The sequence below is a fragment of the Eretmochelys imbricata genome, chromosome 5, assembly GCF_965152235.1.
Source record: "Eretmochelys imbricata isolate rEreImb1 chromosome 5, rEreImb1.hap1, whole genome shotgun sequence".
Taxonomy (NCBI): Eukaryota; Metazoa; Chordata; order Testudines; family Cheloniidae; genus Eretmochelys; species Eretmochelys imbricata.
The window spans coordinates 130,193,362-130,221,244 of NC_135576.1; the positions used below are offsets into that span (position 1 = coordinate 130,193,362).

General features: G+C 42.9%; 1 protein-coding gene across 6 annotated transcripts in view; it reads left to right on the forward strand.

The window, feature by feature from the left end:
• Nucleotides 1-27,883, forward strand: part of HOOK3 (hook microtubule tethering protein 3) — a 145,005-nt gene that overhangs the window by 93,656 nt on the left and 23,466 nt on the right. For all 6 annotated transcript variants that reach the window (XM_077817915.1, XM_077817914.1, XM_077817916.1 and 3 more), the window contains 5 exons: nt 560-700; nt 5,754-5,841; nt 11,601-11,635; nt 22,845-22,927; nt 25,588-25,688. In XM_077817915.1, coding sequence (XP_077674041.1) covers nt 560-700; nt 5,754-5,841; nt 11,601-11,635; nt 22,845-22,927; nt 25,588-25,688 — 448 coding nt within the window. The remainder of the gene's footprint in view (nt 1-559; nt 701-5,753; nt 5,842-11,600; nt 11,636-22,844; nt 22,928-25,587; nt 25,689-27,883) is intronic.

Sequence of the window (27,883 nt, forward strand, 5' to 3'; positions counted from 1 at the left end):
TTTTCTATCCGCACTTCTTTTGAGTCTGTGTTGGATTCCGAAGAGGTAGAAACAAATGAAGGTACATGGGGGTCCACATCTCTTTTTAAGCTTCGCCTGGAATATTTCATAGCTCAAGACAAAGTCCATTCGTTCCCCACTGATGCAGGCTTTGGTGCAATATATAGACACGTTCCATGAGCATGGATCTGTGTAATAAGGTACTCAAGGAATGCCAGCTATGGATGAGTAACTTTCTTTTGTGTGTATTATATTTCTTTAACATTTATTAGTGATATCATATAAGCTGACGAATACTGAATCAAATCCCAAGCAGTTGTCTTCTGAAAATGACTGAATCTCCATCTAAAACTTCAGGTTCCAAACAGAATAAGTAACCCTATCACATGTTACTGTTTTGGTGGTTCAAGTGAAGTAACAATTACTTCTGTCAATTACTAACAATTACTCTAATCATCTCTAAAACTGGTAAAGAGAAAATTATATTCACACTTCCTGTGATTTGCTCCTTGTAGCGATCTATACGATTTGTATAGAAGTTTTTATTTTGTTTCTCCAGGGAGAAACTCATTCGTCTTCAGCATGAGAACAAGATGCTGAAGCTTAACCAAGAAGGTTCCGACAACGAAAAGATTGCCTTGTTGCAGAGCCTGCTAGATGATGCAAATCTACGGAAGAATGAACTGGAGACAGAGAACAGGTATGAAAATAGATTCCTTTGTTCTAATGACTGTTTTTCTAAATATTCGTACACCTTTGTCTTGTGAAGTCTGTTGTCAGCATTACATTACCCAGGTCAAAGAATCTAGCCATTTTGTATCAAAAAGCAACTCAGTCCACACATGAGCATACCTAAACCTTTCCAGAATTTGGAGCCTCTATCACTTTTCTATTATAGGTGTAGCTTGGCAGAGCATTCAGGATATTGGCAAGGTCAGAACAGGCAGCCTGTATTGCTTCAGAATCCCCTTCTCTAGTACTGCCACAACAAAAGATGATCCTGCATCCTTGCTACTACCCTTCTTTTCCCCTCTTCATTTCCCACCCATTCTTCCATCTCCTCCTTCCATTTGTCTTTTCGTTCTTTTGAAGACATTACAAGTATCTCCAAAAGGAAAGACCGATAAATATTGTTGCCAGTTAGAATCTCGTTAGAGATTCTGTCAAGTTGATTTAAGTTTTGTAAAATAAAGATTTTGCACAAGTTTAGAGCAATAGAAATATTTTCATGAGTTTTGTTAATAATTCCAGTGAAATTATTAGAATTTGGACATTATCCTGCCATAGCTGCAGCTCAAACATTGCAATATATACTAGTATCATGGGCATGTCTTTTCCACCCTACCGTGAGGTTGTGCACTTGTCTTAAGTGTAGGTTATATGTGGGACCTCTCTTGATGGTCTGACCTTAAAGGTTGATGGAACACAGTGAGTTTCCTGGTAACTTTGTGGGCAAATACTGTTCTACCAACTGACCATGCTCTCGATGGTTTAGTAGGACATAGGACTTCATAATAATCTTTTGTCCTCAACTATCAATACAGCTGCTTCTAATGCTCTCTATCCCAGTTTTGTCCTCAGTGGTCACCATGATTCATTGATGAAGCAAGAGGGGAGATGGCTAGAGTGCTGTTGGTTGGAGTCTGATGACAAGTCAAACTGATCCTGACATACAGATTTTTAAGACTGTATGTTACTGTTATATAGGAAGTAAAGAAGTGCTGTTCAGTCTCTGACAGTGGAACTGTTCTGAGCTGTTGATAGCTTGTTAAATGCTAGTGACCTCCAGTTAGCAAAACAGTCATGTTTTTCTCACTGTGGAGAATTTTCATGTTACTTTGAAGATAAAATCACTGGGATCCAATCTGAGTTACTTCGGAGGAAACAGAATAATATCTCTAGCGGGCAAATGCTAGGTTTTCTTTGCTGCCTGAGTTTTAGCCCTTGTTCCTTTCTAAGGTTTTTGAAATGCTGGGCAGCTTTGAGTTACAACCTATGAGTTAGACCCATGTCCCTTCCCAGCTAGGGAGGGACAGTGGAGGGGAACTGGACTGAGTCCATTGTTGGTAGAGATCAACATTGTTTCCCTTTAGGGGACTATTGTTGAGGTCTCTGCTCAAGAAACCAGTCTTGATTATGACTATGTGCTAATGATTGACCAATGGGACATCTGCCTTTTTTTGAAGGGTCACTGAGAAGGTTGCAGCTCGGCAACTCTCACAGTTCCTGGAGTATTTGGATTTCCTTATATCTGGTCAGTCAGGCAGGCTTTAAATAATGAGGCATATATTGCATTTTGTTCACTCGTGAGTTACACCTCAAATCCCAAACTCAGAGGTCATAAATTTTCCTTCTAAAAACAAGCATTCAGTGAAATGGATATCAAAGTGGAATTGCTAGGTCAGGCCAGAGTATAGATTAGGCAGGTAATTCAAAAGTTGTGCCAAGAAACCTTTCACCAAACGGCTCCACACAGTTGGCTCAGATGCCAAGTTAGAAGAATCCTAAAGACTGAAGTTTTCTGTATAGGTTATTACATTTTTCAGCAGTATCTTTCTTTACTTATATTTGGACATACTCATTTTTCATGAGAAATCTGGGATTTACACAATGGGAACCATGGTATTGATGCTAGTATTAAAGTCACTTGGTGGCTTCCCTGCCTCGTTGGCCTCCCAGTAGTCCTTGACCCAAAGCTATATGGTCCTGCTCCCTAACCTGTTCTCAGTTCTTCTCTGCCTCAGTATGTCCTATAAAGGACTCTGAAGAAAGGGGATTAGTGCAGGTCTGCAGAGGTGGTAATACAGTTAGAGAGGTCCATTTACAGGTAACTAAAATTTCTCCTTAATGAACTACCTCTGCAGACCTCCTCTGTTGGTAGAAGGGAGTATTGATTAGCCGGTAGTATTACACTCCAGCAGGAGGCCTTAGGAGTAATTCTGAGTAAAGACTGTAGAACTAACTGCCCTTTCAAACAGGCATCTGATCAAGTCCTAGAATTGAGAGGGTGGTGCTTTATAAATGTATAAATTATACCTTGACTTTAGCAAAGCTTTTAATACGGTAAGTTAAAGAAGTATTGATTGGACAAATGGACTAATTGCGGGGGAGGGATAGCTCAGTGGTTTGAGCATTGGCCTGCTAAACCCGGGGTTCTGAGTTCAATCCTTGAAGGGGCCATTTAGGGATCTGGGGCAAAAATTGGGGATTGGCCCTGCTTTGAGCAGGGGCTTGGACTAGATGACCTCCTGAGGTCCCTTCCAACCCTGATATTCTATGACTATAAGGTAGATAGAAAGCTGGCTAGATCGTCAAGTTCAACGGGTAGTGATCAACTGCTCGATGTCTAGTTGGCAGCCGGTATCAAGTAGAGTGCCCCAGGAGTCGGTCCTGGGGCTGGTTTTGTTCAATATCTTCACTAATGATCTGGATGATGGGATGGATTGCACCCTCAGCAAGTTTGCGGATGACACGAAGATGCTGGGGAGAGGTAGATGTGCTGAATGGTAGGGATAGGGTCCAGAGTGACCTAGACAAATGAGAGGATTGGGCCAAAAGAAATCTGATGAGGTTCAACAAGGACAACAGAGTCCTGCACTTAGGATGGAAGAATCCTATGCACTGCTACAAGCTGGGACCGACTGGCTAAGCAGCAGTTCTGCAGAAAAGGTCCTGGGAATTACAGTGGACAAGAAACTGGATACGAGTCCAGAAGAATGCCCTGGTTGCCAAGAAGGCTAACAGCATATTGGGCTGCATTAGTAGGAGCATTGCCAGCAGATTGAGGGAATAATTATTCCCCTCTGTTTGGGACTGGTGGGGCTGCATCTGGAGTTTTGCATCCAGTTTTGGGCCCCGCACTACAGAAAGAATGTGGACAAATTGGAGTCCAGCGGAGGGCAACAAAAATTATTAGGGGGCTAGAGCATGTGACTTATGAGGAGAGGCTGAGGGAACTGGGGTTATTTAGTCTGCAGAAGAGAAGAGTGAGGGGGGATTTGATAACAGCCTTCAACTACCTGAAGGGGAGTTCCAAAGAGGATGGAGCCTGGTTGTTCTCAGAGGTGGCAGATGACAGAATAAGGAGCAATGGTCTGAAGTTGCAATGGGGGTGGTCTAGGCTGGCTTTTAGGAGAAAACTATTTCAATAGGAGGGTGGTGAAGCACTGGAATGGGTTACCTAGTGAGGTGGTAGAATCTCCATCCTTAGAGGTTTTTAAGGCCCAGCTTGACAAAGCCCTGGCTGGGATGATTTAGTTGGTGTTGGTCCTGCTTTGAGCAGGGGATTGGACTAGATGACCTCCTGAGGTCTCTTCCAACCCTAATTGTCTATGACTAGGGCTTGATTCCCCCTGCACAGCCTGACAGATCTCATCTATAGATACATCTCGGACCAAGTCAGCAGAAGCAGCCATGCTCCATGTGGAACATGTCTTTAGACCTTCAGGAACTGGAACTCCAGTCTGATGATAGCAGAGCTAGTTCCATTTGAAGAGTCTCTGTGTAGAAAATGCTCTACCTAAGGATTCATTCCTATAAGCTACAAAGAGTTGGTAGGATACGGGTAATGGTTTAGTTTTGTCCAAAAGATAAGACCTCTTTTGATATATAAGTTATGCAGTCATGGCTCACCCACAGGGCTTCACAGTATTTTACAGAAAAAACAACTGTTTTAGTTACTCTGTTTTTTTTAAACTATTACTCATAATCATGAGTTAACCTGAAGTTACCAAATATACTGCATAATTGTTAAATGGTAGAACTATTTTAATCTTCTAGGTCATTTTTTTTAAAAGGAGAAAGACATAATAAGCTTAAAATGACATTTTTTAAATTTATTCTTTTTGAGTGATAGGAAAGAGCAGGCAAGTCATCACTGTGTGGGTTCATAAGAGAAAAAGCTGCATCTTTGACCCACTAATAATGAGTGTTACAGCTTCCCATGATGTCCAACTGGAAAGAAAGTCATATGAGGCATATCCATACCTGAAGTGTTCATGGACAGAGATGCTCCTGGACAGTGGTTCTCAGCCAGGGATACAAGTACCTCTGGGGGTACGCAGAAGTCTTCCAGGGGGTACTCAACTCATCTAGATCAGTGTTTCTCAACTTCGGGGTTGCGGGATGGGTTAGGGGGTGGCAAGCAAGACAGTTGCTTGGAGCCCTATGTAACAGGGGCAGCGGTTGGGGGAGGGGGAGCGCAAAGCTCACTTAAATGCTTCAGCCCCAGGTGGTTGGACTAGGGCTTCAAATAAGGTTCACAAGAGAAAAAGAGGCTCAAGTATAACACACCAATTGATGTATTTTATAGTTATATGGTAAAAATGAGAAAGTAAGCAATTTTTCAGTAATAGTGTGCTGTGACACGTTTGTACGTTTGTCTGATTTTTGTAAGCAAGTAGCTTTTAAGTGAGGTGAAACTTGGGGTACGCAAGACAAATTAGACTCCTTACAGGGGTACAGTAGTCTGGAAAGGTTGAGAACCACTGCTGTAGGAAACAGCAGAAGAGTTCGGCCATAATCTCTCTAAAGGCTGTTGCAGACTTTGAATAAATTAATGTGTCTTTGCATCTCTTGTGTAAGTGGGCCAGTACTGGTGGGCACAAAATGTGTGTCTCAGACTTTTGAATGTATTGAACTGTCAGTATATTTAAAATTAAATTCTCTGAAAAATAAGCTCTAAAAGAGAGACAGAAATCACAGACACAATTATTCATTCCCTTTGAAAAGTAAAATTTGTATCTGTTTTCTAGGCTGGTAAATCAGAGACTTCTGGAAGTGCAGTCACAGGTTGAAGAATTGCAGAAATCTTTGCAGGAGCAAGGTTCAAAAGCTGAAGATGTAAGTAGAAGTGCACATCATACCTATATTCAAGTACCCACAGTTATCCTAACTTGCCCCTTATGTGATACCAGCTACATATTAAATTATGATGAAATAGTCCAGATGCAGATTTCTGGCAGCTTTTCATGTTCCCAAGTTTAGATTTCAGCAACATGGCCTAAAATTAAACTATGCCTACTTCTTGTAAAACGAGACTCTTGTCTAAAACAAATTACCATGTGTAGAAAAGAAGTGAAGTGCATTCCCTGTCTTGTCATCTTCAGTGTCCCTGTTCCTTTGGTAAATTCAACATTAATTTCAATTCTGTTTGTACTCTGTAGATTAGTGAGATTTAGAAAATCAAGGCCACACTATGTAAATTCACCACTCTCAGTACCATTTAGTAAAATATACTGTGGTTTTTGTTTGTGTTATTTTCCTGAAGCAAAGTCCTTCCTTACCAAAGAAAACCCAGGAATTGCTGTTATAAATGTACCTGCATAGTGCAAATTAAGGTTGAGATTTTACACGTGCCAGTGCCAAGAAATTCAAATCATCAGCCCTCTTACGAATACAGTATTGTCCCTTCGTGCATGCCTTGATAAACCTGACTGCCTTTTTAATGCAGTGTGGGGCAAAGGTACAGTTGCTGTGGAGGCATAGCTTAAAATTCTCCACTGAGAATTGTTTGTGCAGATCCTGCTTTTGAGAGCACATGTTTTAAAAGCCACAAGCTCCAGAGCTCTCAAGAAAGCAGTAACCTTTGGGGTTGTGTGTATGCTCTCTTGCATATCCAAATGTATATTACTTTCTAACCCATAGGCGCAAGTCTTCAAGCTGTTGCTTTCTTCTTCGCTGTTACTGTTTAAAAGCAGACTTAGGGCAGGTCTACACAACGGGGCTAAGTCGACCTAAGTTATGCAACTCCAGCTACGTACCTTAGGTCGACTTACTACGGCGTCTACACTGGCGTACCGGAATCGACGGGAGAACAATTGGCAGTTGATTTAGTGGGTCTTCACTAGACCCGCTATATCGACCCTACTGTGGATCGATCGCCACAGCGTCGATCCACGGTAAGTGGAGATAAGCCCTTTGTATGTAGCTGCTTATTTTGTTTTGAATTTCTTATTTTAATTTAATCTAGTGTTTACCAGTGTAAACTACACCAAAATAAACCATACTTACCTATAATTAGTTATAGGTTTTATATATACAATTTTTTTTTAAAAAATAAGTAGTGTAGATAATTTATTTTGAAGGTAGGTCTATACCATTCTATTGTTCGAAGACCTACTCTGTGCCCTCAGTTACATGGATCAAAGCCACAATTTTTCTTGGTGGGCCTGGAAAATTGGAAGATCAGTATTGTAATCCATCTGGAAATGTGGGATGTTTTTTAGTTGTTGTTGAAAGTTTAAGTAGTTCCATTTCCTGTCCCATAAAGCAGTTGTAAAAATATTGTTTATTTCTGAAGTCAGGCACTTCTGCAAATCCAAGTACATGTGCTCCTAACATGTGATCTGCATGGAGACAGAAATAGTTCATTTTGAGGGTGCAGGGCAAAGACAGAATTACCTGGGAATTTTTTTCCTTTGTTTCTTTATACAGGTAAGAAATCACTGGCAAAGCAGTTTTCTTTTCCTAATTTCTTTTGAGGTAGAGATAAATTAGTTATTAAATGTTGTTGTTATTTTAAAATCCACCTCCTGAATATTTTTGCCAGAGTTTCTTTTATGATAATTGTGTGCAGCTGTTTAAAACTACAAATGCTTTTTGTGTAATGACAGTAGGATAAAGCTGACTTCTAATTGCCTTTGAGTATTTATCATAAACGAATAAACTGTTTCCCACATGGGAGAAAAAGGCAAAACAGCTGGTGGGAGTTTGCAGGCTGCTGTAGGGAAATTTCTCCTATTGTGAATGAAGGTTTTGAGCAGGGCCAATGGCAAACAATTGTGAAACTCTGGGAAAATTAAGATGATGTCAATTATTTTTAAATGGAGAAAAATAATTTTTTCCTCCTATCCAGTATAGTAGATTCATAGATACTAAGGTCTGAAGGGACCATTATGATCATCTAGTCTGACCTTCTGCACAACGCAGGCCACAGAATCTCACCCACCCACTCCTGTGAAAAACCTCACCTATCTCTGAGCTATTGAAGTCCTCAAATCATGGTTTAAAGATTTCAAGGAGCAGAGAATCCTCCAGCAAGTGACTCGTGCCCCATGCTACAGAGGAAGGTGAAAAACCTCCAGGGCCTCTTCCAATCTGCCCTGGAGGAAAATTCCTTCCCGACCCCAAATATACCTCAGCTAAATCCTGAGTATATGGGCAAGATTCACCAGCCAGACACTACAGAAAATTCTTTCCTGGGTAACCCAGATCCCACCCCATCTAACATCCCATCACAGGCCATTAGGCCTATTTACCATGAATATTTAAAGATCAATTAATTACCAAAACCATGTTATCCCATCATACCATCTCCTCCATAAACTTATCCAGTTTAATCTTAAAGCCAGATAGATCTTTTGCCCCCACTCCATCCCTTGGAAGGCTATTCCAAAACTTCACTCCTCTGATGGTTAGAAACCTTCATCTAATTTCAAGTCTAAACTTCCCAATAACCAGGTTATATCCATTTGTTCTTGTGTCCACATTGGTACTGAGCTTAAATAATTCCTCTCCCTCTCCGGTATTTATCCCTCTGATATAGTTATAGAGAGCAATCATATCTCCCCTCAACCTTCTTTTAGTTAGGCTAAACAAGCCAAGCTCCTTGAGTCTCCTTTCATAAGACAAGTTTTCCATTCCTGGGATCATCCTCGTAGCCCTTCTCTGTACCTGTTTCGGTTTGAATTCATCCTTCTTAAACATGGGAGACCAGAACTGCACACAGTATTCCAGGTGAGGTCTCACCAGTGCCTTGTGTAACGGTACTAAAACCTCCTTATCCCTACTGGAAATACCTCTCCTGATACATCCCAAGACTGTAGTCGTAAGGGTTACTTGTAACAACAATAGGTACAACATTTTGAGACAGAAATGTGTTTTTCAACTTGGCAATGGCCTTCAAAAGGGTTTGCTATACATTTTTGTAGCACATCACTTCTTTACTTAGTTATTTAACTCAAATATATTTGTTACTGTCCCTGAAAATCTTTATATAGTGCTGTAGGTATGTGCAGCAATCTCAAATGGGTAAAATGTGCCATATAAATATCAGCTTGACTACAGTGCAATACAGAACTCATGCATAGGGTGCATAATGCATCCTTTTGCCTAATCTGCCATCACTGATAAGTTATAACTCAGTTCTCACCTTTGCACCTCTTCTTTTTAGTGTTTATATTGTATCCATTCCAGTGAGATTACATATCCTTTAGAGTAGGAACCTATCTCAGTTGTGTTTCTAATGCACAATTCACATCTTTGGCGTTGCACAAGTAATAAAAATAAAAGCAAATGCATGCAGGCAAAATCAACTCCGTTAAACGGCCACTTGTGGTCTCTACATAACTGATCAGAGCACTAAGTGGGACACCCAGATTTGAATCTTGGTTTAGTCTTCTACTCCCAAGACCTGAAGGAGACTGGGCACTACTAATACCTTGATCCTTCCTCTTTGAAGTCAATGGGAATAATTGAGTCCTAAGTGTCCAGGGATAAAATACCTTGTGACTATACCACATCTCCTTTACCAGGTGATATATACAACAGTTTGTAACAGTTGTCTAAAGGAGCCATATGCCTGTCTTCCATTACATTTGGTACAGAGACAGCAAAAGTGAAAGGAAAAATTCCAAGGATGAAGGGACTAAAAACCACACAGGGTTGGATTCTTAGTTGGTGTAAATTGCTGTAATGCCATTGAAGTTGGATTTTCACGAGTTTGTACCACTTGAGCGTCTGGTCCATAACCTTTTGCCAGAATAGGAAGTATATCAAGGAAGTCCCACTCGGAAATAATCAGAGCCTGTCCTCAGAAACAGGGAGCAGAGTGAGTGTAAAAACAGTGTTTTAAAATGCTTAGACCAGCTGAGAGTTTTTCTTGGACTGCACTTAAATGGTCCATACTTGGCTGTGTAGTTAATCCCCTGTTGAAGGGAATTTGGAGGTAGAGCAGTGACTTCATCATTGTACCTTTGCTGGTTATTATTATTTGAATTACAGTAGTGCCTAGTAGCCCCGGTCAAGGCCCAGGACCCCATTATACTCGGCACTGTACAAGCAGAACAAAAAGGTGGACTCTTCCCCCAAAGAGCTTACGTTGTTTGGCTTGTATATAATGATGATCAGTGTGAATTGAAAATAGTAATGCAGATTAATTTGACGTGAGATGTTCTGCTCAAAGTCACTCTCCCCAAAATAAATATTTTTCTACATCATGGCCCACAGGTCCATCCAACAGACTACATATTGTTTGACTGTTTTGTCACTAACATGGGCACGCCTTCAAAATGACTCTTAAAAACAGCAACTACTCTCCTATGAAACTCTAGTTTGAGTATGCTGGTTCACATATTTGCTTCTTTACTACTTTTATATTGTTTGTTTTTAGTGTGGAGGCGGAAAAGCATTCATCGGGTACATCTGGCCTGCAAATAAAAACCCACAGCAGGCCTGTGACAGCTGACTCAGGCTCGCAGCGCCCGGACTATGGGGCTGTTTCATTGCAGTGTAGACTTCCAGGCACAGTTGCAGCTGGGATGGGATAGCCCCGGGTGTCTAACTGCTGTGTAGACATACCCACACGCTTGAACGCAGTATAGATAATTTGTGCTAGCTTTCTAAAAGTCCCCAGAAAATGAGACAGGATAATGAAACGATTAAGGACAGAGAGGAAGGGAAAATGTGCATATATTCACCCCACCCATAAATAGTTTTAACTTTTTCTGTTCATGAGTTACTAAATAGTTTCTTCTCTTGGCTGCTGTTTTTGCTTCATACTAATATGTTCTCTCTGTCTCTTGGCATGGGTTTCTGCTCAAGGCTATTGTGAGTATGGCTTTCTGTTTCATTAACACTATTATGTTTTTAGACATTTATGGTTTTGATAAAAAATGAGATGCTTAAATATGTAAAGTTACATTTTGTCACAAATGAAAAATTATTTTGAAGCTTTTTTTAAAAAAAAATGTTTATCCAGCTGTGACTTAACCACAAGGTACAGCTTAGGACACCACAGGTGTAAGGTATTTGTGCATCTGGAGTCAAACAGTAAAGACATGAGAACAAATAACAGGGAAAAAAAATGTAAAGAAAAAAGTTGAGGCTGAACTCCTGTCCCTACTGAAGCCAGTGGTGAAACTTCCATTGATTTTGGTGGGACCAGGGTTTTAGACCGATTTATTTTAAAAGTGATGTTTCTTTAATGCTTTAGTAGTGCAACTCTTCAGGAAAGCTTGCTGCGCTGTCTTTTAGTTTCAGATAAAGAAGTTTGTATTACCCTGCAAACATACCAGAGCATGGAGAAAAGAAAACAAATGAAACAGAATTTTTTTTCTAATAAATTGATCTATTCAGTATTGCTCCAATTTCAGAGAAATGGTTGTAAAGCATCCTAACTTCCGTGTGATCATTTAACTGTCAAGGGAAGGATAATTACTACAGTACCATAGAGAACTGCTGTAAATGTTTGCTATAAACAGAATGAAATGAAAATATGGCAGCTTTGGTATAAATATAAAATTATGTTTTTCACCATAACTGATATAATCTAAATTTCCACAATTTTTTAAATAATTAACACACTTAACTTTCTATTTTAGTCAATTCTTCTGAAAAAGAAGCTCGAAGAACATCTGTAAGTAATAAAACTTTCCTGTATTGTTTTTGTAATATGAAATAGAAATACTGACTTTCTGTACATTGGAGAATGCTTAGCCAGTAGCAATAGCAGGAAGGTAGCCACTCATTAATGATTTGGAAGATATGTAAGCAACAGAAGTGTAGACAGTCAAATATACCTAAGGAAGCCATTATTCAAGTATTATTTACATCTTGTAGAGAAAGACTTTGCCAAAGAAAAATAATTCAGGAAGAATAATCATTTTATGGTGTTAGAAAATTTGATTAAAAATTTTGTAAAGCTTAAATCAAGAGGAATAGTTCATGGTGTCCTGAAGAAAGCACTTTAATATAAACAGTATTTACTTGCCCATTTTTAAGTATACGTTATAGCAGTGGTTCTCAACCATGGGTACGCAGAGGTCTTCCAAGGGGTTCATCAACTCATCTAGTTATTTGTCTAGTTTTACAACAGACAACATAAAAAGAACTAGCAAAGTCAGTACAAACTAAGATTTCATACAGACAATGACTTGTTTATACTGCTCTATGTACTATACACTGAAATGTAAGTACAATATATGTATTCCAATTGATTTATTTTATAATTATATGGTAAAAATGAGAAAGTCAGCTATTTTGCTGTGACACTTTTTGTATTTTTATGTCTGATTTTGTAACCTTTAAGTGAGGTGAAACTTAGGGGTACACAAGACAAATCAGACTCCTGAAAGGGGTACGGTAGTCTGGAAAGGTTCAGAGTCACTGCATTATAAAAGATAATAAAAAATAAGGTAGGTGAGGTAATAGCTTTTATTGGACCAACTTGTGTTAGTGGAAGGTACAAGCTTTTGAGCACAGTTCTCTTCTTTATGTCTGGGGAAAGAAGAAGAGTGTCCGGGCTAAATACAGGCTGGGACAGATTAAGCAGAAGGGGTAATGTATTTGGAAGTAGTCACTTTAAATGAAGTAGGCAGCTGGGGGTCAGATTGTTATTCATAAAGGGTTTGAAGTGAGCAATTAAGGGTAACAGGCAGAGTGCCGTGTTATAAATTGCTGTAATGAGTCATAAAACCAATGTTCATGTAAGATCATGGTTTTTGGTGTCTAGCAGAATTATAAATTTTAATTTCCAGGCTCGCCTTTTGAAGGTGGTGTGCTGGTTGCCTTTGAGGATCTATCTAGAGATCATGCAGGAAACCCAAAATAACTATCAAAAAACGAAAAGGAGTCCTTGTGGCACCTTAGAGACTAACCAATTTATTTGAGCATGAGCTTTCGTGAGCTACAGCTCACTTCATCAGATGTATACCGTGGAAACTGCAGCAGACTTTATATATACACAGAGAATATGAAACAATACCTCCTCCCACCCCACTGTCCTGCTGGTAATAGCTTATCTAAAGTGAGCATCAGGTTAGGCCATTTCCAGCACAAATCCAGGTTTTCTCACCCTCCACCCCCCCACACAAATTCACTCTCCTGCTGGTGATAGCCCATCCAAAGTGACAACTCTTTACACAATGTGCATGATAATGAAGTTAGGCCATTTCCTGCACAAATCCAGGTTCTCTCACTCCCTCACCCCCCTCCAAAAACCCACCCCCATACACACACAGACTCACTCTCCTGCTGGTAATAGCTCATCCAAACTGACCACTCTCCAAGTTTAAAACCAAGTTAAACCAGAACATCTGGGGGGGGGGGGGGGGTAGGAAAAAACAAGAGGAAATAGGCTACCTTGCATAATGACTTAGCCACTCCCAGTCTCTATTTAAGCCTAAATTAATAGTATCCAATTTGCAAATGAATTCCAATTCAGCAGTTTCTCGCTGGAGTCTGGATTTGAAGTTTCTTTGTTTTAAGATAGCGACCTTCATGTCTGTGATTGCGTGACCAGAGAGATTGAAGTGTTCTCCGACTGGTTTATGAATGTTATAATTCTTGACATCTGATTTGTGTCCATTTATTCTTTTACGTAGAGACTGTCCAGTTTGACCAATGTACATGGCAGAGGGGCATTGCTGGCACATGATGGCATAAATCACATTGGTGGATGTGCAGGTGAACGAGCCTCTGATAGTGTGGCTGATGTTATTAGGCCCTGTGATGGTGTCCCCTGAATAGATATGTGGGCACAATTGGCAACGGGCTTTGTTGCAAGGATAAGTTCCTGGGTTAGTGGTTCTGTTGTGTGGTATGTGGTTGTTGGTGAGTATTTGCTTCAGGTTGGGGGGCTGTCTGTAGGCAAGGACTGGCCTGTCTCCCAAGATTTGTGAGAGTGTTGGGTCATCCTTTAGGATAGGTTGTAGATCCTTAATAATGCGTTGGAGGGGTTTTAGTTGGGGGCTGAAGGTGACGGCTAGTGGAGTTCTGTTATTTTCTTTGTTAGGCCTCTCCTGTAGTAGGTAACTTCTGGGAACTCTTCTGGCTCTATCAATCTGTTTCTTTACTTCCGCAGGTGGGTATTGTAGTTGTAAGAAAGCTTGACAGAGATCTTGTAGGTGTTTGTCTCTGTCTGAGGGGTTGGAGCAAATGTGGTTGTATCGCAGAGCTTGGCTGTAGACGATGGATCGTGTGGTGTGGTCAGGGTGAAAGCTGGAGGCATGCAGGTAGGAATAGCGGTCAGTAGGTTTCCGGTATAGGGTGGTGTTTATGTGACCATTGTTTATTAGCACTGTAGTGTCCAGGAAGTGGATCTCTTGTGTGGACTGGACCAGGCTGAGGTTGGTGGTGGGATGGAAATTGTTGAAATCATGGTGGAATTCTTCAAGGGCTTCTTTTCCATGGGTCCAGATGATGAAGATGTCATCAATATAGTGCAAGTAGAGTAGGGGCTTTAGGGGACGAGAGCTGAGGAAGTGTTGTTCTAAATCAGCCATAAAAATGTTGGCATACTGTGGGGCCATGCGGGTACCCATAGCAGTGCCGCTGATCTGAAGGTATACATTGTCCCCAAATGTGAAATAGTTATGGGTAAGGACAAAGTCACAAAGTTCAGCCACCAGGTTAGCCGTGACATTATCGGGGATAGTGTTCCTGACGGCTTGTAGTCCATCTTTGTGTGGAATGTTGGTGTAGAGGGCTTCTACATCCATAGTGGCCAGGATGGTGTTATCAGGAAGATCACCGATGGATTGAAGTTTCCTCAGGAAGTCAGTGGTGTCTCGAAGGTAGCTGGGAGTGCTGGTAGCATAGGGCCTGAGGAGGGAGTCTACATAGCCAGACAATCCTGCTGTCAGGGTGCCAATGCCTGAGATGATGGGGCGCCCAGGATTTCCAGGTTTATGGATCTTGGGTAGTAGATAGAATATCCCAGGTCGGGGTTCCAGGGGTGTGTCTGTGCAGATTTGATCTTGTGCTTTTTCAGGAAGTTTCTTGAGCAAATGCTGTAGTTGCTTTTGGTAACTCTCAGTGGGATCATAGGGTAATGGCTTGTAGAAACTCGTGTTGGAGAGCTGCCGAGCAGCCTCTTGTTCATATTCCGACCTATTCATGATGACAACAGCACCTCCTTTGTCAGCCTTTTTGATTATGATGTCAGAGTTGTTTCTGAGGCTGTGGATGGCATTGCGTTCCGCATGGCTGAAGTTATGGGGCAAGTGATGCTGCTTTTCCACAATTTCAGCCCGTGCATGTCGGCGGAAGCACTCTATGTAGAAGTCCAGTCTGCTGTTTCGACCTTCAGGAGGAGTCCACCTAGAATCCTTCTTTCTGTAGTGTTGGTAGGGAGACCTCTGTGGATTAGTATGTTGTTCAGAGGTATTTTGGAAATATTCCTTGAGTCGGAGACGTCGAAAATAGGATTCTAGGTCTTTTTGCGAATACAGACTAACACGGCTGTTACTCTGAAACCTATCAAAAAACCTGATGACAGACATCCAACACAAAAACAGAAAGTGGAACCAACTACGTCAGCTCACGACCAACAGAACACCACCTCTCGGAGAAACCAAGACACTATTACCCATCATAGGACAAAAAGCAATGGGCTTAAATTGCAGGAAGGGAGGTTTAGGTTGGATGTTAGGAAAAACTTCCTAACTGTCAGGGTGGTTAAGCACTGGAATAAATTGCCTAGGGAGGACAAATCTCCATCATTGGAGATTTTAAAGAGCAGGTTAGACAAATACCTGTGAGGAGTGGTCTAGATAATACTTAGCCTTGCCATGAGTGCAGGGAACTGGACCTCTTGAGGTCATAGAATCATAGAATATCAGGGTTGGAAGGGACCTCAGGAGGTCATCTAGTCCAACCCCCTGCTCAAAGCAGGACCAATCCCCAATTTTTTCCCCAGATCCCTAAATGGACCCCTCAAGGATTGAACTCACAACCCTGGGATTAGCAGGCCAATGCTCAAACCACTGAGCTATCCCTCCTCCGTCCCATGGTCCCTTCCAGTCCTATGATTCTGTTGTATGGGGACACCACATGACACCCCAACATCATCAACCTATCAAGACTACTCCTAAAGAGAACTGAAGTATCTGTACTCTGCAAGGTACTGATGTTCTGTCCCACCACAGAACCTGATACTCTACTAACGTGGAGAACTAGAAGAATTCTTCCACTGACTCCACCTCAAGGAATTTTTTCACAACAAGGACATCGCCCACTGCCCCACTAACAGTCATAAGAAAAAAGAATAATCTGACTGAACACTCTCCCCCTGCCCCGTGGATGAAACCACACATTGGATCATTACATTGATTACTTCAGGAAAAAAACATACTCTGAAATCCTCAACCAGCATTATAACCACCACAGTCTCTACCGCCAAGAGGATAGTTATACAGTCCCTGAAATCAGCCATCAGATCAAACCTTCAGACAAAGCAGGTGCTGTCGTAGTTCTTAATTGTAATGATGGCATCAACACAGACAACTCCCTGACACAACCTATCATAGAATATCAGGGTTGGAAGGGACCTCAGGAGGTCATCTAGTCCTGACCTTAAAAACTTCTAAGGAAGGTGATTCCACCACCTCCTAAGGTAACGCATTCCAGTGTTTCACCACCCTCCTAGTGAAAAAGTTTTTCCTAATATCCAACCTAAATCTCCCCCACTGCAACTTGAGACAATTACTCTTTGTTCTGTCATCTGCTACCACTGAGAACAGTCTAGATCCATCGTCTTTGGAACCCCCTTTCAGGTAGTTGAAAGCAGCTATCAAATCCCCCCTCATTCTTCTCTTCCGTAGACTAAACATCCCCAGTTCCCTCAGCTTCTCATAAGTCATGTGTTCCAGAACCCTAATCATTTTTGTTGCCCTTCGCTGGACTCTCTTCAATTTATCCACATCCTTCTTGTAGTGTGGGGCCCAAAACTGGACACAGTACTCCAGATGAGGCCTCAGCAGTGTCGAATAGAGGGGAACGATCAAGTCCCTCGTTCTGCTGGCAGTGCCCCTACTTATACATCCCAAAATGCCATTGGCCTTCTTGGCAACAAGGGCTCACTGTTGACTCATATCCAGCTTCTCGTTCACTGTAACCCCTAGGTCCTTTTCTGCAGAACTGCTGCCTAGCCATTTGGTCCCTAGTCTGTAGTGGTGCATTGGATTCTTCCGTCCTAAGTGCAGGACTCTGCACTTGTTCTTGTTGAACCTCATCAGATTTCTTTTGGCCCAATCCTCCAATTTGTCTAGGTCCCTCTGTATCCTATCCCTACCCTCCAGCGTATCTACCTCTCCTCCCAGTTTAGTGTCATCTGCAAACTTGCTGAGGGTGCAATCCACACCATCCTCCAGATCATTAGTGCAGATATTGAACAAAACCGGCCCCAGGACCGACCCTTGGGGCACTCCACTTGATACCGGCTGCCAACTAGACATGGAGCCATTGATCGCTACCCGTTGAGCCCAACAATCTAGCCAGCTTTCTATCCACCTTATAGTCCATTCATCCAGCCCATACTTCTTTAACTTGCTGGCAAGAATACTGTGGGAGACTGTGTCAAAAGCTTTGCTAAAGTCAAGGAACAACACGTCCACTGCTTTCCCTTCATCCACAGAACCAGTAATCTCATCATAGAAGGCGATTAGATTAGTCAGGCATGACCTTCCCTTGGTGAATCCATGCTGACTGTTCCTGATCATTTTTCTCTTGTGTAAGTGTTTCAGGATTGATTCCTTGAGGACGTGCTCCATGATTTTTCCGGGGACTGAGGTGAGGCTGACTGGCCTGTAGTTCCCAGGATCCTCCTCCTTCCCTTTTTTAAAGATGGGCACTACATTAGCCTTTTTCCAGTTGTCCGGGACCTCCCCCGATCGCCATGAGTTTTCAGAGATAATGGCCAAAGATTCTGCAATCGCATCCGCCAACTCCTTTAGCACTCTCGGATGCAACGCATCCCGCCCCATGGACTTGTGCACGTCCAGCTTTTCTAAATAGTCCCGAACCACTTCTTTCTCCACAGAGGGCTGGTCACCTCCTCCCCATGCTGTGCTGCCCAGTGCAGTAGTCTGGGAGCTGAAAGAAGACCCCACATCACAATTCACCCAGGAGTTTAAAGATACCATCAAATCCTTTCCCAAGCAACTCGAAGGAAAACTCTACAACATCATCCACCACGAACCACCCCCAGGGACCTTCTGCATGCTTCCAAAGATATACAAACAAGGGAACGCAATTAGACCCATCGTATCTGGCCATGGCAATCTTATGGAAAGAATATCAGGACTCAGAAACCTTCCTTAAACCACTCACCACACAAAGGGCTAGCTTCCTCCAAGACACTAACGACATCCTCCAGACTGTGTTCCCTCTAATTTTTCCCATGCATGTGTGGCGTGAATTCTGTTATATGCACCAATATGGAGGTGATGTTTAAAACATCACCTCCATATTGGTACAGATAACAAAATTCATGGGGTGGGGGTAGGACTGAGGGGTTTGGAGTGTGGGAGGGGGCTCAGGGCTGGGGCAGAGTGTTGGGGTGTGGGGGGGGTTAGGGCTCCACCTGAGGCTGTGGGCTCTGGGGTAGGGCTGGAGATGACGGATTTGGGGTGCAGGCTGCCCTGGGGCTACAGTGTGGAGAGAGGACTTCCCTCCAGCTCTCTCTCCCCACAGCAGCACCTGGGCTGGAGGGGAGAGGTGCTTCTACCCACTGCAGCAGCTCCGGATCTGGGGCCAGGGGATAGGTGCCTCTCCCCCGGCCGCGGCAGGTCCGGGGCGGGCTCAGTTGGGGCCAGGGGAGAGGTGCCTCTCCCCCTGCTGCGGCAGGTCCGGGGCTGGGATGGGGGAGGAGGGAAGGGTGCCTCTCCCCCTTCTGCGGCAGGTCCCAGCTGGGGCTGGATTGAGGGAGGAGGGAGGGGTGCCTCTTCCCCAGCTGCGGCAGGTCCCAGCTGGGGCTGGGTTGAGGCCAGGGGAGGGACGCCTCTCACCTGGCTGCCGCAGGTTCAGTGCTGGGCTGGGTTGGGTCATGGGAGGGGTGCCTCTCCTCTGGCCACGGCATGTCCGGGGCTGGGGGAGAGACATCTCTCCCCGCCATAGCCTTGAGCACCTGCGTGGCACTTAATAGTCCTCTGCAAGGCCGTACAGCTTAGAGGGAACTTAGCCTCCAGAAACTCCACGTTAACAACCTCCACCTGAACACCATGGATGTCACCTCCCTATACACCAACATCCCTCGCCATGACAGCCTCGCTGCCATAACTCAGATACAGACAATGCTTGGAAATCCACCCAAAACACATTGCAACACTCATCCATGTCATCCTCACCTGCAACAATTCCACATTTAACAATGAACACCTTGGCCAAACCATGGGAACAGCCATGTGTACTAGAATGGCTTCCTAATATGCCACCCTCTTTGTGGGCCACTTCGAGGAAGAATTTCTGGAAAAGTGTACCATGAAACCAATGATATACCTGCTATACGTAAATGATATTTCCATCATCTGGACAGAAGTCCTAAACTCCCTCATAGATTTCCACCACAACTTCAACACCCGCCACCCAACCATCAAACTATCTCTAGAACACTCCCTTGACTTTCTGGACACTACAATTAGTTTAAACAGTGGAACCCTATAAATGACTATATACAAGAAATTCGCTGATCACCATGCTTACCTCCACAGATCCAGCAACCACCCAGACATACCAAAAAATCTGTTATCTGCAGCCAGGCATTCATATACCACAGACTTTGAAGAGAGAGTCTGAGCTACACACCTAAATACACTATAAACTGCCTTCACTAAACAAATACACTCCACCAGAGAAGTAGATCACAGAAGAGAATGGGCCAACCAAATACCCCAAGAGAACCTGTTTTATTACAGAAAAAAAACACATTGACTGCACATTCCTAGTTGTCACCTACCACGCCACACTGGAACCCATACGGGATATCATCAAACACTTACAACCCATGTTTGATAGGGACCACACCTTGAAAGAAATGTTTCCTGAACCCCCTCTTCTGGCCTTCAAACAACCCCCAGCCTTGCCAAGCTCATCATCAGAAGCAGCTCCACACAGACCAGGACACACCAACTAACAGTGGCACCAGACCCTGCCAGAAAAACAGATGCAAAACTTGCAGACACACAGCAGGAGAGATATCATACCCACCATAACATAGCTTTCAAGATTCATGGATCCTACACGTGCTTATCAGAACAGATGGTGTACCTCATCCAGTGCATCAAATACTCAGTAAGTATGTGGGTGAAACCAGATGTTGACTACACTCTTCAGTGGACTCACGCAGGAAAAACGATAAAAAACAAAAACACCCTAATACCTGTGGGTGTACACTTTTCACAAAGTGATCACTCCGTATCTGATCTTTCAGTACTTGTCCTCAAAGGAAACCTGCACAGCACCTCCAAAAGTTGAGCCTGGGAACTTAAAATCATAACTCGGCTGAACACCAAAAACCATGAATTTAACAGGGACAGTGATTTTATGGGTCATTACAACAATCTGTAACACACCACACTGCCTGCTACCCTTCATGCATAACCGATCTAACTCCCAGTTGCCTACTTCATTTCAAGTGAGCACCTCCAAAATGCATTACCCCTTCTGCTTTAACAATCCGTCTCAACTTCTATTTAGCTCAGATACTCTGCTTCCTTCCCCAGAGCAGAAGAAGAGCTCTGTGTAGCTCAAAAACTTGTACCTTCCACAAGCACAAGTTGGTCCAATAAAAGATATTACCCTCACCTACCTTGTCTCTCCCATATCCTGGAACCAACAGGGTTACAACACGACAAACAGAATAAAAGATAATATCTTAAAAATTTGATCATTTTGTTTTACCATTTACACACTTGTCTTAATTTTACACTTTTCTGAACTGCAGTTGTTACCTAAAGTTCTTCTTCAAGAGGTGGTCCCTACGTGTATTCCATACGCATATGCGCATGCACACCATGTGCCTGAATCCAGAAATGTTTCTAGCAGTATCTGTTGACACGCACGTGCGTAGGGCATCCCCTTGTGTTCTCAGCCAAGGATATAATAGGGTGTGCGGGCCAATGTGTCTTCAGTTCCTTCTTACCACTGTGTGGCCTGAGTCACAACCCCTGTTCCTTCACACAGGACTCTCTCTCTTTCAACCCACAAGTGGGAGTTACATAATGCCACACTCAGATACTACTTCCACAAATGGGGTACCCCGTGGTGGGACCTCTTTTCCACTTGTGAGACCTTAAAGCTGTCCCTTTATTGTGCCGGGGGGCCATGGGAGAGGACTCGCAGGGCGACGCTCTTCTCCTCCCCTGGACAGGCAACCTCCGCTATGCCTTTCCCCCCATTCCCCTCCTCCCACAAGTGTTACGCAAGAGCCACTGGAACCGAACTACTGTAATACTCGTCACCCTATTCTGGCCCCATCAGTTTTGGTTCATGGATCTCCTCAGACTCTCCATCCACACACCACTCTGCCTCCAAACACTCCGGGATCTCCTCATACAGGATCAGTGCCGGCACCCCAATTTGATTTTTGGATGGGGCTCAAGGATAGACAGAGCATACTCCACTAAATCAGTGCATCCACCTACCTGTTTTCTGCCCCAAACCACATGCCTCCCACGCGGACAGGGTCCTGCATTCCCTCGACATCTGCCGTGTAAGTGGCATTCTATCTCCACAGGACTTACTCCTTTCGCTCATTGCCAAAACTATTTGTGGACGTTGCCAACCGATCCAAGGGCCAAGCCCTCTCCTCCCAATGAATCAAATGGGTCTTCAGGTGCATCCACGAATCCTAGGTATGATCCAACATACCACCACCTGATGGAGTCACAGCCACTGTGCATGAGCACAAACAGCCACATTGGCCTGCCATGCAAACGTCTTGTGGCAAGACATCTGTCGTGCAGCAAGCTGGTGCTCTGTCCACTCGTTCACGTCGTACTACGCCATTACACAAGCAGCGGCTACGGACACTGCTACGGGCCAAGCCGTACTGCAGACTGCACTTCCCATTGCATCCTCTCACCCACCTCCACACTGATTGCTGCTTGCTACTCACCCACATATGGAATAAGTGTAGGGACCATCGCTCGAAGAAGAAGAGGAGGAGGTTCTTCAAGATGTGTGGTCCCTGTCTGTATTCCAATACCTGCCGTCCGTTCCCTCTGCTGCGGACTGGACTGCACAGCCGTAAGAGGGGGTGCTGAAAAGGGGATGTGTGATCTGCGTCTCTTATACCTTTGGCTGCAAATACGTGTGGGTCAATGGACACTGCTAGAAATACATCCGGACTCCGGTGCGTGGTGTGCATGCCACCCACTTATGGAATACAGATAGGGACCCCACATCTTGAAGAACCTCCAGTTACAGGTAAGTAACCTCCTCACTTTATGACCTACTGGCTTACAAGAAGTGTATAGTCTCTATTTGGAGCATTGTGGGGGGTTAGCCAGTCTTTAATAATATCATAGCTGTCAAAATCATGTATTTCAAGCAGGCTTTGTACAGGTTATTGTAAATTATAAAGTAATTGTAGAATTTTGGACTCAGAATGGAGCTTTCTGATGTTACAACTGTGCATATACAGTAATGTTTTTTCTTCTGTTTTTTAAACAGTTCCATTCTTTGTTCATTGACATCACTCACCATGCCCTAGTGCCTCGCAGCCAAAAGTCAGCTTTGTTATAATTTCCTAGAATTGTAGAACCTGGAATTTTTTTTATTGCTTAATTTTCATTTGAGATGGAGAAGAGTGTTGGAACAATAATGTATCTTTTCACAATTTGTAACAGGGAGAAGCTGCATGAGGCTAACAATGAAATACAGAGGAAACGAGCTATTATTGAAGATTTGGAACCAAGATATAACAACAGTTGTGAGTTTTCCTCCATTAGAACACAGTCTTTACATTAAAAAGCTTGTATGTACGGAGGGTCTTTAACAGGGAACTGTAAAACGTTGTAAAAAAATGGATTGTAAATTTTTAAGTGTTTTATTGATACAGAATTATAGGGAAGTCTGACAATGGTAAGCAGATATTAGTTCTTGCAGAGGAGACTATCAAGATTTACTGACCCAAAAGATACTGCTAATGTTTATAGAGAGGAAGCAGAGATCACTTTACTAAAATCTTGATGCCCAGAGGAATGTCAAGTTAATACAGTTCTTTATTGGTCGTCATAACCTCAGTTATCCAAAATTGCTGTTATCTGAGATAGGCTCATATCCCTGGTATCTGTTACGTTAAAAATCCCTCCATGCTTATTAGCTCTCCCACAATATGCTGATACGTACTACATGTTGCGTCAACATGTGTTCAGATAGTAGACTGGAATGGTGCTGACAGAGTTGGAGGTTCAGAAAAATCATTAGAGTAAATCTTTGGACGCTGGTTGGTCAATGAGAATGTGGCTTTGGACGAGTAGGCCAGTTTGGGATTTCACAGCCATACACCAAGGCCCAATTGAAAAGGACTCTAAATGGTGTATTGCTTTTAGAAAAAAGGCAAATGTGTGCCGCCAGTACATTGAATAGGTTGGGGAAAAAATAAGTGCCCCATCATCTTTCAAACAACAACGCCAGCATCTATCTGAAGGTGCCAGACAGGCTTTATTCATGAAAGGATCCTGTAAGATCTACATACTATTTTGTTCTGCATTAGTTTGACTGGGACACGTTCCTTAGTTTTTTATCTTCTATAATATAAGACATATGGCTGGGGGACTCTGATAATTCAAAGATGTGGTATTGACTAGTCAGGCCTTTGTAAGATGTCAGCCCACATAATCCTTATGCCCACTCTGTCTGAGCGAGGGCACATTGATTGGGGATGGGCACACTTATGCATCTGTGGGGATGGGGGGGAGAATAGGCAGTGGGAGTGAGTGGCAGATGACAGTAAAGGGTTGAAGGAGGAAGTGACATTTTTAAATGGCTGCCCCTTCCCTCCCTCTCCATCATGCACATTATTGAAGATTTGGAACCAAGATATAACAACAGTTGTGAGTTTTCCTCCATTAGAAAACTCACCGAGAAAAGCCAAGCTGCCATTTCAGCAACAGTTTTCTCTGATTTTTCTAGAGTAAAAGCCAATCTGGGAGCTGTTCAATATTACAAATTTGGTCTATTCATACAAGAGAAAAACTTAGCTCAAAAAGAGTTAAAGTTGAAAATGTTTTTCAGTGGAGTCCAATAACCGCACAAAATAATATTACACTTCACAAAAATTCCACACCTTAAAAATGATAAAATGTCTGGAAATAAAGAATATGGGGATTCAGCAACTTCCCCACTCGCTGAACCTCAATATTAAAGTATCTGACACCTTAAAGGGGCCTGATTTTTAGAGGGCATGTACTTGGAATTTTTTCATAAAGGTGTCTTAAATTGAACACCCAAAAACACTAGCAGCTTTTGAAAATCTTGGCCTAAGCTTTTATTTGGGTAGGCCTAAATGCCATTTATAGAACCTTCTAAAGTTTTTGTACTTCAAGAGTTATCCTACTCTGAAGCGTCACAGTAAAAACTGTGTCTGTAATTAAATTTTTTGGGTTCTTTTAACAGTCATGAGTGGAAACAACTGAAAATATCTAGGATTGTAGGGTAGAGTAAGAAGCAAAATTTTTAAAATAGATAATATAACCTTTCTGACTATCCCTTTCTGACTCTAGTAATGATCAGTAAAGTAGATCTTACTTTTCCCGGTCACGTTCTCAGTGTCAGGCCAGGAGAGGATGTTGCAAGTAAGATAAATGGGAGTGAGTGCCACAACAAAGTGCTATTGCAAAACAGATTATCAGGAGTTATGCCTGATCTGAGATTCTCCAAGAACCAAACACTTTTGTCATGCACCATTTGATCATGGATGACAAAATCAGTCTCTTCAGACAAGTCCTTGGACGAACGATAATCTATACAGATGCTGTTGGCTAGATATCCTCATAAATCAACCCATTCAAGTGTCTGTACAATGAAACTGTCCTGCTGGTCCATAAAACTTATTTATAAAATGTTAAAAATAATTTGTTACTTTTATGTCACATTTTTGGTGAAATTCTTCAGTGTTTACCTTTGGGGGAATATGTACAGGGGTTTTTTCTCCTATAGATTTCTTTAACTTATATTTGCCTTAGGTGAATTATACTGCCACAATGTTTTGGAACATGTACTGCATTGCTAACCCTCACTTTTATGAATTAACAGTGAGTTGGCCAATAGTGGCATTAATGAAGGGCACTAGTTATCCCTTTAATTTCCCATATGCTCCAATAGTAACGTTGTCTACAGGTTAATTATTTAACTGGTGCATACAGTGGAGTAGAACACACTGTTTCTCCCTACATGTGTTTCTGAGTTGTTGAATACTTAACCACTTTGTCTGCTGAATTAGTAGAACATTGTGCTATCCTGACTTGTGCTCTCCTTTACTGAAAAAATAAGTGCTAGCTATGGGTTTAATTTATATTTAAACATACAATATTAAAGTGTGTGTATTTTTAATATGACTTTTTTAAATGCGTTTCTCCCTACATGAAGCACTCAAAATTGAAGAATTACAAGAAGCTTTACGGAAAAAAGAGGAAGAAATGAAGCAAATGGAGGAACGATACAAAAAGTACTTGGAAAAGGCCAAGAGTGTAAGTGCATGGTGCTCTGAGCTGAGGTTTATGTTGCTCACCCCCTCTCTGTGGTAATGAAAATAAATAAAACAGATCTAACAATGTTAATCACCACAGGAAAGGAAGCTAATTAATGGGTTTTGTTGTAGTTTTCAGTTTGATACCAATATGCTACATAGTATTAAGTTTCTCTTCCTGCAGAAGCCTCTACCTCAAATTCATGGTTGTGAAAACCAACTTCCCACTGCCCCTGTTCACCTATCTGTCTTTTATACAAACACCAATCCCCCCATTGGAAGCACCATATTCATTTACACCAGTGGTTCACCCAGACCAGTATTCTGTCCTTGACAGTGACCAGCACCAGGTGGCACCTAGTAAGGTAACAATTTTGTGATAACCTGCCTCATGAGGAATCATAGAATATCAGGGTTGGAAGGGACCTCAGGAGGTCATCTAGTCCAACCCCCTGCTCAAAGCAGGACCAATCCCCAAATAAATCATCCCAGCCAGGGCTTTGTCAAGCCTGACCTTAAAAACTTCTAAGGAAGGTGATTCCACCACCTCCCTAGGTAACGCATTCCAGTGTTTCACCACCCTCCTAGTGAAAAAGTTTTTCCTAATATCCAACCTAAACCTCCCCCACTGCAACTTGAGACCATTACTCCTTGTCCTGTCCTCTTCTACCACTGAGAATAGTCTAGAACCATCCTCTCTGGAACCACCTCTCAGGTAGTTGAAAGCAGCTATCAAATCCCCCCTCATTCTTCTCTTCTGCAGACTAAACAATCCCAGTTTCCTCAGCCTCTCCTCATAAGTCATGTGTTCCAGACCCCTTAATTATTTTTGTTGCCCTTCGCTGGACTCTCTCCAATTTATCCACATCTTTCTTGTAGTGTGGGGCCCAAAATTGGACACAGTACTCCAGATGAGGCCTCACCAATGTCGAATAGAGGGGGACGATCACGTCCCTCGATCTGCTCGCTATGCCCCTACTTATACATCCCAAAATGCCATTGGCCTTCTTGGCAACAAGGGCACATTGCTGACTCATATCCAGCTTCTCGTCCACTGTCACCCCTAGGTCCTTTTCTGCAGAACTGCTGCCTAGCCATTTGGTCCCTAGTCTGTAGCTGTGCATTGGGTTCTTCCATCCTAAGTGCAGGACCCTGCACTTATCCTTACTGAACCTCATCAGATTTCTTTTGACCCAATCCTCCAATTTGTCTAGGTCCCTCTGTATCCTATCCCTGCCCTCCAGCCTATCTACTACTCCTCCCAGTTTAGTATCATCCGCAAATTTGCTGAGAGTGCAATCCACACCATCCTCCAGATCATTTATGAAGATATTGAACAAAACCGGCCCCAGGACCAACCCCTGGGGCACTCCACTTGACACCGGCTGCCAACTAGACATGGAGCCATTGATCACTACCCGTTGAGCCCGACAATCTAGCCAACTTTCTACCCACCTTATAGTCCATTCATCCAGCCCATACTTCTTTAACTTGCTGACAAGAATACTGTGGGAGACTGTGTCAAAAGCTTTGCTAAAGTCAAGAAACAATACATCCACTGCTTTCCCTTCATCCACAGTACCAGTAATCTCATCATAGAAGGCGATTAGATTAGTCAGGCATGACCTTCCCTTGGTGAATCCATGCTGACTGTTCCTGATCACTTTCCTCTCGTGTAAGTGCTTCAGGATTGATTCTTTGAGGACCTGCTCCATGATTTTTCCGGGGACTGAGGTGAGGCTGACTGGCCTGTAGTTCACAGGATCCTCCTTCTTCCCTTTTTTAAAGATGGGCACTACATTAGCCTTTTTCCAGTCATCCGGGACTTCCCCCGTTCGCCACGAGTTTTCAAAGATAATGGCCAATGGCTCTGCAATCACAGCCGCCAATTCCTTTAGCACTCTCGGATGCAACTCGTCCGGCCCCATGGACTTGTGCACGTCCAGCTTTTCTAAATAGTCCCTAACCACCTCTTTCTCCACAGAGGGCTGGCCATCTATTCCCCATGTTGTGATGACCAGCGCAGCAGTCTGGGAGCTGACCTTGTTCGTGAAGACAGAGGCAAAAAAAGCATTGAGTACATTAGCTTTTTCCACATCCTCTGTCACTAGGTTGCCTCCCTCATTCATTAAGGGGCCTACACTTTCCTTGGCTTTCTTCTTGTTGCCAACATATCTGAAGAAACCCTTCTTGTTA